The following is a 14,094-nucleotide window of genomic DNA, read 5'->3' as shown; positions in this document are numbered from 1 at the left end:
GAAAAAAAAAGAAATCTTATTTAAGAGAAATAAATATCAAATCATCTTAAACAACTCACGTTAATTGTACGAATAGTATGTTTTTTTTTTTGAGCTAAGGAAAACTTATAGGTTATTATGAAATTTTGCAGGGAGTCCATTAAAGTTTTTGAATTATGGGCCCATGTCAGCATAATGGGCCTCACTCTGATTGCCGAGTAGATCAGTGGGCCCAGCCCAAGTAGATTCCTGCTGACTGCTGAGCTGAGCTTTCTTCCTCCATTGTCGTCCGTGCAAGAAGAAGAAATGCTCAAATGCTCAAATGCTCCCTCTCTCTCTCTCTGTCTCTTTCTCTGTCTCTCTCTTCGGCAAGCTATGACTGGATCGTAAGAGAAGCTAAATCTGAGAGAACTAGAGAGACCCAGAAGGCAGATCAGCGTGACTTCACCTTAAGACCACAAAAATGGGGACCGCAGACGGGATCATCGGGGGCGGGCAGCAGGGCAGGGGAAGCGCGGGAACGGGCGGGGGGAGAGGGACGAAGAAGAAGTGGCTGAAGAGGCGGGAGAGGTGGCTCGTTGTGCTGGGAGTGGTCCTGCACGCAGTCTACATGCTCAGTATTTTTGACATATATTTCAAGTCGCCCATCGTCCACGGCATGGATCCGGTGGCCCCTCGCTTCTCCGCTCCAGCGAAGCGCCTCGTCTTCCTCGTTGGTAACGAAAACTAAGATCTTTCAGCTCTCTGTCTCTCTTAATTCATTTTCCGGTTAACTTTTCACGAGCTCATCCCAAAGCTGAAGCTATAGCATCAGCCCCGTTTTTGGTCTTGGTCAGCAAAGAGATAGCTTTCGTTACTGTACTGAACCGAGACCCTGCACTAGAAGATGAAGAATGCGTTGAATGAACTGTTTCCAACTTAGGCTGAAGTCATTGTTTGATGGGTACTTAATGAACATTAAATGCGGAATGTTGTATTCGGTATTAGGTGCTCTCCCGCGTGAAGTGAATGGCGGGATCTATTAGAATTGAATCTGCCACTTTATCGTCGTATTAAACATTGTATGCCTACGGGTGGCAGAGAATTGAAGGATACTGGTTAAACTCAACCTATGGTATGTATGATATGTGTGTAAGCGATTAGTTCGATATAGAGTTGATGCAGGGGAATGCTGAGAGTACCCAATGAACGGAGGGTCTCACTAGATTGAATCACATTTACCTGTTAGCAGCCAGGAAATAATGGCTGGCTAGTCTTTCAGTTTATGATAGTTCTCCATCCCCAGATTGGCCATGAACTGAGAAGTTAGTGGTCTTTGTCGGAATTTGTTTACTGAGCCTGATTGCCATTTCATGACCGTTCTGCTGCTGCTTCTCATCATCTATCAATAACTGCGTCTTAATACTGATATTACTACATTACATGCAGCGGATGGTTTACGTGCTGATAAGTTCTTTGAGCCCGATTCTGAGGGGAACTTTAGGGCACCCTTTTTGCGAAGTATAATTAAAGGTCAGGGTCGATGGGGAGTTTCTCATGCCCGTCCTCCCACCGAGTCAAGACCTGGCCATGTTGCTCTCATAGCTGGTTTCTATGAGGATCCCAGCGCTGTTACAAAAGGTACATTATCAATGAAGAATTATTGTTCATTATTGGGCATCTTTATTGTTGCCATGTTCAACTAATTGAATTTTATTGTAAATTGTAATGATTGGTTGTAGGATGGAAGGCTAACCCAGTTGAATTTGACTCGGTCTTTAATCGAAGCCACCATACAATTTCCTTTGGCAGTCCTGATATTGTACCAATATTCTGTAGTGCGTTGCCTCACAGCACTTGGAATTCCTATCCACATGAATTTGAAGACTTTGCAACTGGTATTTCCACAACAGCTGAACTGGAACTGTGTCTTTTCTGTATATTTGCTAAACTGATGTTTTCCTTGGATATCCAATTTATATCGATAACTCTTATGTTGTTGCAGATGCATCTTTTCTGGATGAATGGTCCTTTGATCAGTTCCAGAGCCTTATTAATAGGTCTTCTAGTGATGAAAACTTGAGGGATTTACTTCAACAGGATAATCTTGTTGTCTTCTTACACTTGCTTGGCTGTGATTCAAATGGTCATGCTCATCGGCCCTTCTCATCCATATATCTAAACAATGTCAAGGTTGTTGACCATATTGCCAAGCGCATGTATGACCTTGTTGAAGGCTATTTTAAGGACAACCGAACCGCCTATGTCTTTACAGCTGATCATGGAATGAGTGACAAAGGTAAGATATGATTCAGGTTCCACCTTCACTCTTTTGTCCTTGTTGAGGTGCTGAAACTTTTTTCTCCTCTTCCTGGTAGGAAGCCATGGAGATGGGCATCCTACCAACACCGACACTCCCCTTGTGGTTTGGGGAGCTGGAGTTAAACATCCCAAACCGATCCTCAGCAGCGATCACACGGATCATGGCCTTCGTTTTATTGATGAGCATTTGCACGACACACCAACTCCACCTGAATGGGGTCTTAGCACCATCGAAAGGGTTGATGTTAATCAAGCTGATATTGCTGCTCTTATGGTAGGACAGTTTTCATATCTTATATTTTGAGCCTAATTAACTGGGCTACTCACCTTTCCTGATTATTTATTGATCAACCATCTGGCACATCTGGCAGGCCACTCTTCTCGGCTTGCCCTGCCCGATGAACTCAGTTGGAAGCTTGCCGCTTGGTTATGTCAACATGGACAAGGTAAGAACAAAATGGGGGACTTATTATAAGGAATATGGTGCCATGAGAAGATGAAGTAGTTTATGTTGTAGTTATGCACTGAACTTAATGAGTTCTTGCTATGGTTTTCTTTTTGTTGATAGCTGCTCTCATGACTTTTGAGTTGCTTATTAATTTGATTTTTCTATAGGCCTTTCAGATATGATGGACGAGAGTTATAACTCGTAGTTTTGTTTCATTTTCCAGGCAGAAGAAGTAGAAGCTGTGACAGCCAATGCAAAACAAATTCTTAACCAGTTTCTTTGCAAATCATGTATCCTCTCCTCACTGTATTTAGTTAAAACTGATCAGATGGTCCTGGAAACTTAATTTGCATTCTGATTAACTCTTTTCGCTGTTTTTCTTGACCCACTTAGATGTGAAGCAGTCAAATTCATTATTATTCAAGCCATTCAAACCGCTGGTGAATCATGTCTCCATATTGGATCAGATTGAAGAACGGATGGCAGCCAGAGACTACGAAGCTGCAATGAAACTGTCTGAAAGTTTAAGAAGCTTAGCACTGGAAGGGCTCCATTATTTTCAGACATATGATTGGCTGATGCTGATGACTGTGATTACTTTAGGTTACATCGGTTGGATGGTCTATCTTATTCTCCATGTGCTGCAATCTTATACCTCATTGTCTGGAGTTGTATATAGAAAGGAGCAAGTTGTTCAGCCAAGAAATAGCGCCGGAAAAGTAATGTCTATGTAAGCCCCATTTGTATTTTATTATTGACATAGAAAAAAGAAAAAGAGATTTAAATCATTATAAAAGTGTTATTTATAGAATCCCCTAAACATGTCCTTTTTGTTGAAGACTTCGTATGAAATTTGCTAGGGTGGTCTAGATTAATGCTTCAATCTCCTCCAACATATTCTGGTTTCTTGCTACTCACTGTTCAATTTCATTTTTATTACAGATTACCATATTGGGAGTACTGGTGATGGGACTTTTTTCCATTGTCCTCTTCATTGAACACTCTCCTCCTTTATATCACGCATATTTCGCGATGACCGTATTCCTTTGGACACAAATCCTTGATGAATATCAGCTTATTAAAGCTCTTTTGAGATATTTAAGCCGGAAAAAGTCAGACTTTGTCCTCAAACTTCTTGCCACCTTTATTGTCTCCATTGTCTTACTTGAACTCTTGGTAAGGCTGCAAATTACCTCATTTCCCCTAGTGGTGAAGTTGCAACAGGGCTGCTGATTCGTTATCTTTTCTGCTGTATAACAGGTGCATAGCTTCACTGAGAGGAAGCTCTATACATGGTGTTTCCTGATTGTGGGGATTGCAGCTTCCTCCTATTTGTTCTACTTAATTCCATGGGAATCGGGGATACCATTTTTTGTTTGGCTTGCTTGTTGGTTCTTGTCAGTGTTTACGCTGATGCCTGCAGAAATTCCTGATAACAACAAGTTGGTGTAAGTCCCTCAATCTAATCTTACAATTATTCCTCTAAATTGAAAAGGATAATATAATGCTACTTAGTTACAAACACAAAATAGAAAGATGGCAACTGGCCGCATTCTCTCAAACTATACAATTTTTATTTTTTCCCTTTTCCCTTTTCCTCCACAGAATTGCAAGCGGAGTTATGATCATATTAATAGGAGTAGCTGCAAGGTGGCTTGATAAGCATGGTGATGGGAATAAATATTGGTCCAGTATCTGTGGCCATGGTATGAAGAAAGCAAAGTTCCCATTTCTCTTCCACTTACAGGTCCAAAATATTTTATTCTTTCATCTCTCTCTTCTGAAAGTTTCAAAATATCTTTTACTTAATAGTTGCTCCTTGCTTACACTGAAAAAAAACCCCAGGTCCTTTTGGTGGGGCTATCCTCAGCTATGGTATGGTTATCTACATCTCACAGGATGGAAAAGCAAGAATTGCATTCCATACACCAGTTCTTGAATTGGTGTATTGCTGGTATGTTTTAAGTTTCTCTCCTCGATTTTACAGGAACCATTTAGTAGATTTAGTTAAAAAAAGGCTAAAATTGGACCTTATGCTGCTGTTGTAGGTCTTTCGATAATTCTTCCATTATTTTCTGAGAATGTTGTCTTGTCTCGGTTAACTTCTGTATACCTCGGATTTGCACCTACGTTCCTACTATTATCAATCGGGTATGCATCCTTTTAATCCGTCTTTCATCGTTTATTCAAATCCTATTCTCGTAAACTATAACTTTTCATGTGCTTTGTTATATTACAATGTAGATATGAAGCTGTCTTTTATGGAGCTCTTGGTCTAGTACTTATGGCATGGCTACTTTTCGAGAACACACTGCTCTATGTAGGTAAAGTGGAGAAGCCATCAACTGCTAACAGGACGTCTGAGGAACATGTTTCCGAAGATGATGTCAGATACTTGCAGCTGTCTGATGCAAGAATTCCCCTAATTTTTGTAAGCTTATCCTTCCCTTTTTCCTCAATCTGTTCAGTAACTACTTGTGTTAATGATCTCAAAATACATCTCATCTTTTAGGGCTTTAGCAATATGAACATCTGATCCATATATCTATTATCAATGATCAAAAGGCCATTTGTTTTGTATTTATGGAGTTTGAAAATATTACAGCTGGTTTTGTTCAATGTCGCATTCTTCGGGACTGGTAACTTTGCGAGCATTGCAAGCTTTGAGATATCATCTGTCTACAGATTCATAACAATCTTCAGTGTAAGTGATAGTCTGAAACCCGTAATGGTGTACATATATATATGTGTGTGTGTGTTTGTCTATAGCATTTGAAGTTTCTATATGAACTCATTGCAATAATTTCTCTTGGTGCAGCCGTTTTTGATGGCTGCTCTGCTTATTTTCAAGCTATTCATACCATTCATGCTTGTCATGTAAGTATTCCACTTTCTTATGAATGAGAACTTGATTTCTGATCATCACTAGCCGTTGAAGAAGGCAGTGGATCGTTTTTATTAAAATATTGACCTGAGATATGGGCCCTCGCTTCAATTCAATTCTTTAACCGCTTCAACTGAATTGGAGACGTGGGGGGTGTGAAAGTTAATATTATCATATCATCATAGAATGAGTATCGAATAATATAACCTTTCATGTGGCTGTCATTTTTATTCAAACTTTTCTTGTGCTGACAAACTAAGGTTCCGAGTTTTCTCCTACCTCAAAAAATGCAGATGCACATTCAGTGCTATAGCCAAGCTCATCCAAGTTACTCGGTCGGGCTGCTACTTCCTTGTTATTCTATTTTCAGACGTGATGACCATCCACTTCTTCTTCCTGGTAAATAAATCCCATCCTCTTGCTTTTCTAATCCTTTCGACAATTACTCACTGCTCTTGATTCTCACGATCATAAGGGGTCACGAAATACCTTGACCTTGGAATTGAAATGTAAAACATGTTTGATCTCATCCTGACATTTGGATTGGAAACAGGTGAAAAACAAGGGAAGTTGGATGGAAATCGGGAACAGCATTAGCCATTTCGGGATCGTGAGTGCCCAGGTTGTGTTTGTTCTTTTACTTTTCGCCCTCACAGATATATACACTAAGGACATACAGGTCATGTCCAACCGCCGACCGTCTTCTAGGAAAGCAGTGTAACACTCTTAGAGTTGTATCGGACAATCAATTGGGATTTTTGGTCCGTTCCCACTTGATCATCAGTTTCGGCCATCTTTATGTCTTTATTCAATCCATAGATTGCTATTGAGATCCGTCAAGATCAACAGAAATTCTATCATTCCATCGCGAAAGCCTTCCGTAACAAGTTGGAGGGGCGTAATCCGACTATTGGAGGCCGGAGGGGATGGGTGGCTCAGAATCATAGAAGCTCTTTGTGACATGATTATCGTGTGTGTTTGTTTTTTGAAAATTGTTTAACTCAACTCCACTCCACTTATTTTCTATTCAACATCACAATCATTACTTTTTTTTCATTTTTAAAATTTTTTTAATCATTCAATTCAATTTTTAATATTAAATTCTCTCAACTATTCATTATTTTTTCACAATTCAACAACACAATTATTATTTAATCATTATTTTCTCTCAATTATTTATTATTTTTTCACATTTTTTTCTCATAATTTAACAATACAATCATTACAAATCAATTAAAATTAAAACTCAACTCAACTTTAAATCCAAACGCAAGTTGGTCTTGGCCTTTTTAAAAGAGGGGAAAAAGGGAAGAAAATATGACATGGAGCCAACGACTTGGAACTGTGTGGCCTGGTCAAGTCAAGTCAACCTCGTCATTGCCTAGAAAACGTCTAACCTTAATAATTTTCAGCTCAAACCATGATGATATATCACTGGAAAACTGTTCTCATATTGATTGGATCGGGTCGATCATCTAGCTTTGGTCCCAAGCGACTGACATGGTTCCCCACCAGATAAAAGTCCTTATGTTGCTTCGACTTTATAGAGTAGAGTATTGCGTGCTAGACTTATTCAATCCACAACACGGGATAAAGGAGGCAATAAAAGTTGCTCGGTCGATATTCTCGATAGCCATCTCGTGATGACGTGACGAGAGATTCTGAGGAATGTGATGAATTCATGGCTGGGGAAAACTCGACTGGACCATGATAGATAACCAATGCTACAAGTTATGCCAAAGTCAATGTCATATGAATGGGATATGTTCCTTCACCACAAATAAACGGTGACTTTGGGATATTTTCTTCTTCCTTTGCTCATCAACCAATAAATCAATTGTTAAAAAAATAATTTATAATTATTAAAAATGGACGTGGGATAATTTGACTCTCCTTGGTTTCCTGGGTCCAGTCTTTAAATGTTCTTCAACTAACGCTGCCCTGTCGGAAAGCAATTGCAAAATTTATGAACAAAATCAATCTACCAAGTACATATTATCCTCCTTTAGGGAAAAAATAATACAAATTAAGGGGTTGTTTGGAAATGGAGTAGATTTAACTCTACTCCATGCCAACTATATTTATATATATTAAATTGGAATTATAATAATAAGATAGATTGAAAAAATAAAAAAGTAATGATTATGTTATTGAATTATGAAAAAAAAAATAGTGAATAGTTTAAAGAAAATAATGTTTCTGTTATTGAACTGTAAAAAAATTAATGAATATTTGAGAGAATTTAGTATTAAAATCTGAATTGAGTGGAGTATAGTTAAAAAAAAAACTTTAGTGATTTGAAGTTAATTATCACTATTATGGAGAGATAGGCAGGCCAAGGGCTTATTGATCCACAACTTTCACTGTTCAAGATATTATCGATTTTGAAGCTCAAGTGATTTGACATGGCAATTGAGCGTGTAATTTCTTCTTTTCTTCCTTCACGGAAGTCACTGGGATACAAAATTCACTAGGAGTCGCTTGCAGCTATCATGGGCGGCCTACATGACTTTGGGTCCTTGGCTCTCTCGAAAAATCTAAGGCTGCCTTTGAAAAGTTAGACTGATTTTAGAATCATGATTTTGATTTTAACTCAACACACTACACAATAAAAATACACATTTCCCAAGTCAAATTTATAATACCATCTCATTTGTCTTTTTCCACAATCATAATCAAAATCAAAATCAAAATCAAGATTTTAAAATCACACTAACAAATCAAACGCAGCCTAAGTTAGTGAAAAAATGTGTAATTTGATTCCTATACTACCTGATCCTTAACGGACATTAAAAAGATATTCGCACTTTCTCAATATATTATATTCCTAATTTTTTTGGTACGAATCTTGGTATTTAGAAGTCTAATGAGTTACAGCTAGTCCAGTCAAATTCACTAAGGATAAAGCAATCTCAACTGGATTCAAAATTTTTCATCTATAATATTGTATTGCCTTCCTAATCTTCCATTTAAAATTTTGTAAACTTAATATGAGAAGGCTATTGGCCTATAGAAATCACCCAATTTAAGAGACTACGTGTCTCATTATATTACTCTTTCATTCTTATTGTACACATGTCATTCATTCAAGAGTGGAATTTTACATAACCAAGTGATTATGTATTACTAATTCAATATTTTCTCGTAGCCAATGCGTTGAAGCAACGCCCGGAAAGATCCTAAAATTTATTCCAACGTGCAAATAATTAAAATTAGGAGTTCGTTAGAATTTTCCCGTGTAAATTACCAGACAAGAGCCGCCATGGATGAGCTCCAACCTTCAGGAAAAATCACCGCAATACAAATATAGAAACATACTCTTTTTTTTTTTGTGCATCATGATATTTAAAAGTTCAATGGGGCTCAACTAATTTAATTCGAGCGGATCGGCCTAATAAGAAGTAAAACTCCTCTAATGTGAATTCTCCATTCACAACGCTCGAACCGAAATCTTACTTGAAGAAAAAAAGTAATGAATCACTTGAACCAATCAAATTATATATGTATGTATACGTTTATGTCTCTATATGTATATATCTATATATGATAGATGCATATAGACCTGGATCCAAGACTACTCTTGCCATTTTCATCTTCCTTTACCTCGTCAACTAGACAACTTGGGATAAGGAAAAACATTATATAACCATATACATATTTATATACATCTACATGTGTATGAATGATCGTGAATATACAGTAGTTTAATTTAATGCCCGCGACCGTCAGTCAGTGTCCTGCAATTGTTCCATTTGAATTGTTTAAAAACAAGAGCACGCAGCTTGATTCAAGCTTTCTTGGGAGGAACCAAAACCCAAAACTGAACTGAGCTCGACGACCGAAAAATGGATATCGACAGCGCCTCGACCCCTTTGTGAGTTCCGTTCACGGCTCGGCATCCGAACAGCATTGTCGGATTGGTTGCCTTTGCTTTCGGCTGCTCTTGTCTCATGTTCTGTCTCTTGATACCTACAGGTTCAGCTGCGGCCTGGATTTGGCAGGCCTAGCGGTATCTTCCGATCTCCTTTATTACTCGTGGGGTGCAATCTCTGAACTCCGGACTAATCCAAGCAGGCATGTCGGCTCCTCTTCATTGTCCGTGGAGTACAGAGAATATCGGGTGAGGAACTACAGAATCATAGCCTTCATCGTGTCACCGGTCACGGAGAAGTACCTCCTGGAAGGAAGCGATTTGGTTCCGTCATCGGATATTCCTGACTTCAACTTCCTCTGCTCCAAGAGCAATCCGGAGTTCTCCATTAATAGAGCTGCAAAGGCCCTCTTTGACTCTGTTTGTGGCGAGCTCTCTTCCCTTAAATATCAGGTATCCTTCCGATCGCCTTTCTCTGTGCTGGATCTTGTTCTGCATTACATTCAGCTCCTTTAGGATCGAATCCGATAGGCAGACATGTTTGTTCTTAATCTTAGCAGTTTGAGTCGAAAGACTCAAAATGGCCTAAATTGAAATGAACGGTAGTTTTAGGAAACGAGACGGCAATCTCTCAAAGAAGAAGCAAGTTTTGCATGTTCTAGAGTCAGAAATCGGAATGCGCAATGAAGTGACTTGTGCTCACGTCGTCTTACCTCGACGCAGGTCAAGGAAGGTGCAAAGTCAACACCATACATCGTCACTGGGCACTCTTTGGGAGGATCAATCGCGTCCCTGTTCATGCTTTGGCTGCTCAATGCGCTCGAACCTACCACGACCAGAAGGCCCCTCTGCATAACTTTTGGGGCTCCTCTACTCGGCGATACCCGGTTTCAACAAGCCATATACCAATACTCGACTTGGAATTCTTGTTTCTTGCATACGGCTCACAGGGATGTTCCCTTTCCCAGTATTTTCCCTGCAATGGATTACCGACCTTTTGGGACTTTTCTCTTTCTGTCCGGGTCTGGCAAGGCTTGCTTCGAAGCCCCTGGTTCGATCTCGGATTTGCTCATGAGGATGAAACCTGAAAGAGGTGGGAATCAAGAGCTGCAGGATATTCATTATGGTTCAACTATTCAATCCCTCCGAAGTAATGTTGTCTGCAAAGATGTGACGGAGTTGAGCCGGAGAGAAATCGAATCCTACAAGGCCGGGATTATTGCACAACTCACGTCGATTGGGTTGTTGCAAAATGAGGTAAATAACTGAACAAACTCGAACTACGTGAGACTTGTAAATGTAGATTAGGGATGAGAACATCCGGTTTCTCGTCTAAAAATGGCATTGTTTATTGCATAAGCAGGACGAGGCCAGAAACAGTTGGGTGGATAAGAAGATAGTGAAGCCGGAAAAGGCAGCGATCACCCAAAAGAGGGAAATGTTTGACCCGGCAAGGAAGCTCAATGATGTAAAGGTAAACATGGCCCAGTTAGAGTGGTACAAGAAGATGAACGAGAATGGTGGGTATGCTTACTACGACAGTTACAAGATCAAGCGGCTCATGCGGGACCACAGGGTCGTAGAGTTCAAGAGGATCCTTACAGATTACTGGGAAAAATTGGTCGAGGAGGTAGAGAAGAAGCCCCAGAAGGAGGACGTCCCCTTGAGAAAAGAGTGGCTCTATGGTGGGACCAACTTCCGGAGAATGGTTGAGCCGCTCGATATAGCCGACTATTACAAAGTGAAGGGGAGGAGAGATTACTGGAACGGAGGAAGATTGAACTGCTATAAGAAGTTGGAGAAGTGGCTCAAGAAGGCTAAGAAGCCAGATACCAGCCTCAACACCAGGAAGCAGAACATTAGGTCGAGCATGACGGAGGATTCCTGCTTCTGGGCCCAGGTTGAGGAGGCGATGATTGCCTGCGAAGCGTATAACAATGGGAATGAGGGAAATTTCGAGAGGTTGGTGGAGTTTGAAACTTACGTGTTTGGGTTAATCGAGAGGTACGCAGTTTCCCCAGAGATATTCCTACCAGATAGCACTTACATGAAGTGGTGGAAGAAGTATGAGGGCATCCTAACGAGAAGATCGGCTAGACAGCCGGGCTTGCACAATTCAAAGCTAGTCCCATTCATGAAGAACAGTCGGTACCAGGAGTACAAGGTGGGGAAGTATGATCCTTCCGAAGACGATGAATGAGTGATTTACGACTGGATAAATATAAGAGTCGAGTCCAAGAAACCTTAAAATAATTTATTAGTTGTATCAATCTCAATCTCACTGTATTATTTCAATGCCTTTAAGCATAGTGAATATCGAACTGTACGTTTCTTTCTGTCTTCACCGTGTAACTTCCCGATATCAGTTTACTCGTTCTACAACCATAACCGGAGAGCCTCAGAGGAAGCTTCACTATACGATCCTTTACATTTCCTCAGGAGCAACTATACTTTGGATATATGGAATACAAAGACAGAGAGAAGCTTGTAATCTATTGAGATCTGCCTATTACAGTGGAACCTCAAACAATTTTGGACTTTCAAAATACTAGATCGAGCATACACTCGAGCGATATGGAAAACAAGAATTGGAAACACATCGGACCATTTCTATTTTACTGAGACGTCTTAACTTCATTTCTTTTATAGCACACATATAAAACTGAAGAATCTCCTCTGCCCCAGCAGAGTATTCTACCATAAGCAAATCGTCAGTACGTGCATCTTACAGCATATGTGGAGCAAAACTATTGCATCCATCACTTCACAGCCCACCATAAGAAACTAGCGAAACGCATTAAGCTAGGAAGAAGTGCTGACAGCATTCTTTTAATGCCATCTCCTAGTAGTTCAGAAAACATCGATTTCCAGCAACTTGAATTGTATTTGCTATGAATTTCTGTTAAGCTTTGCCAGAAGGCCATTTCAGTTTCTTGTATAGTGAACTTTAAGAAACCAACCTAAGGAAGAAGGTATGGACTCAAGATAATGGAGCAAAAGGAAGCCCTGTCTGCGTAAACTTCCATGATTTTTTTCCAATATACTGCTTTATCACCTTCGATTACTTTGTTTGGTCCATTGGTGTCTTTGCCTTGTTTTGTTCTGCTTCTTGATTTTGCAGATTCAGCAATTGGATTGATCTGGCTTTCTCCATACTTCATAATCTTGGTTCCTTTTTACCCATGCTTAGGAGTATAGTCATCCTGCTCGATTTAGCTGAGTATTTCAGGAAGTGAGGAAGAGATTACTTGACTCATGGAAGGTTCATGACTCCAAGTTGTTGGAAAAATGGCTTGCAGAAGCATGGATGCACGGAATGAGTCTCATGGAGTTAGCTTGGAAAAATGGCTGCTTCAGACCCGCATCGAGGATGTGATCAGGCCGAGTCCAGCCGTATGCAATTGGTACAGTTGATAAGTAATTGGCATCTCCAGAAATTAGAAGTAATCGGCATCTCTGGAAATTTTCTTGAGCGACAGCATGACACAAAGTGGTACAAGGAATATAACTGGGAAATCTTAACTAAGGACTTGATGGGAGCTAAACACGATTCGAAGATCATCCAGTCCATGAGGAATCACTTGTTTGTCGCACATATGTTCCCAGAGGGACGACTTATTGATTGTTTTAGCTGCAAGATTAAACCAGAACATCGACTTCCCGAGCTTCATGTGAGAAACAATAAGCTTCGTGGGTACAAACAATCAGTGCTGCAACGTTGACGAATAAAATCGGGAATCTTTGTTATACTTATACCTCATGAATTGCCTTGTGCCAAAATTGATGGTTATATTTTGGCAGTGATCTCTAATCAGTTGCATTCATTTATGTACAATATTCAATATTTTGCCAAATTGAATTTTATTGGTAATGAAAAAAATTAGAGTAAACTAACCATTTGTCCCTTGAGGAATTTATCAAATCTGATTTCAAAAAATTTATTACATTAATTTTGACCTCAACAGATTAAATATACATCAAATTACTCCTTCCGTCTGCCTACCATCGAAAAGTCGCTGAGAAACATCTGACGTAGCATTAGAGTCACCATCACTTCCATCAACCGGCTTGCTTCTCGGTTTCTCTTCTTTGACTCGAGCCTGCAGCTTCTTGAGGCTCACGCCACAACGACCATCTTCTTCTCTTCATCTTCTGCTCTGCGCTTGGTGTGCCTGCTCCTCCTCGCCAGCTCGAGTTATTGATCTTTGCCTAAACACAACAATATCACCATCAACTTTTTTTCTTTTTCTTGGCTCGGTGACTCTCAGTGAAGAAAAGAGAAGGAAAAAAAAAAAACAGCAGTTGGGGGCTATCTCGAACTCTTGGTTTTCCTGACCATCACCATCTCCATCACCACACCAACAACTTCGTCATCTCCTTCTCCCTCTCCTCATCTCTACTCTCATCCCTCTCCTCCTCTTCCTCTGCTCTTCACTTCATAGTCACCTTCACTCTCCGTCCCTCTTGGCTTCTTGGCAATAACAATCCACCACACATCTCAGCCTTCCCTTTTTTAATCCTTCTTCATCTGCCATTCACCGTCCAACTTCCTCATTATCATCATCGTCTACTTGCACCACTGTCTCAGCCACCTCCTTCCTTCATCACCAT

At 40.0% G+C, this 14,094-nt stretch overlaps 2 protein-coding genes across 2 annotated transcripts; both read left to right on the top strand.

The window, feature by feature from the left end:
- The first annotated feature begins 279 nt into the window (after positions 1 to 279).
- LOC116197251 (GPI ethanolamine phosphate transferase 1) lies at positions 280 to 6,643 on the top strand. The gene is made up of 18 exons (XM_031527333.1): positions 280 to 695; positions 1,408 to 1,599; positions 1,701 to 1,856; positions 1,964 to 2,257; positions 2,337 to 2,554; positions 2,652 to 2,726; positions 2,952 to 3,018; positions 3,122 to 3,447; positions 3,671 to 3,904; positions 3,989 to 4,176; positions 4,334 to 4,475; positions 4,574 to 4,682; positions 4,777 to 4,879; positions 4,973 to 5,159; positions 5,334 to 5,432; positions 5,547 to 5,605; positions 5,906 to 6,011; positions 6,166 to 6,643. The coding sequence occupies exons 1-18, from the start codon at positions 443 to 445 to the stop codon at positions 6,331 to 6,333; spliced, it is 2,976 nt and encodes a 991-aa protein (XP_031383193.1). The 5' UTR covers positions 280 to 442; the 3' UTR covers positions 6,334 to 6,643.
- A 2,628-nt stretch (positions 6,644 to 9,271) lies between these two features.
- On the top strand, positions 9,272 to 11,823 carry LOC116194552 (senescence-associated carboxylesterase 101-like). Its single transcript, XM_031523399.1, has 4 exons — positions 9,272 to 9,486; positions 9,588 to 9,936; positions 10,207 to 10,740; positions 10,847 to 11,823. Exons 1-4 carry the CDS (start codon positions 9,458 to 9,460, stop codon positions 11,681 to 11,683), a joined length of 1,749 nt encoding a protein of 582 aa, XP_031379259.1. The 5' UTR covers positions 9,272 to 9,457; the 3' UTR covers positions 11,684 to 11,823.
- The last annotated feature ends 2,271 nt before the right edge of the window (positions 11,824 to 14,094 follow it).

Source organism: Punica granatum, chromosome 2, assembly GCF_007655135.1.
Source record: "Punica granatum isolate Tunisia-2019 chromosome 2, ASM765513v2, whole genome shotgun sequence".
In the NCBI taxonomy this organism is placed as follows: Eukaryota; Viridiplantae; Streptophyta; class Magnoliopsida; order Myrtales; family Lythraceae; genus Punica; species Punica granatum.
This window is presented reverse-complemented; position numbering and strand designations above follow the sequence as displayed.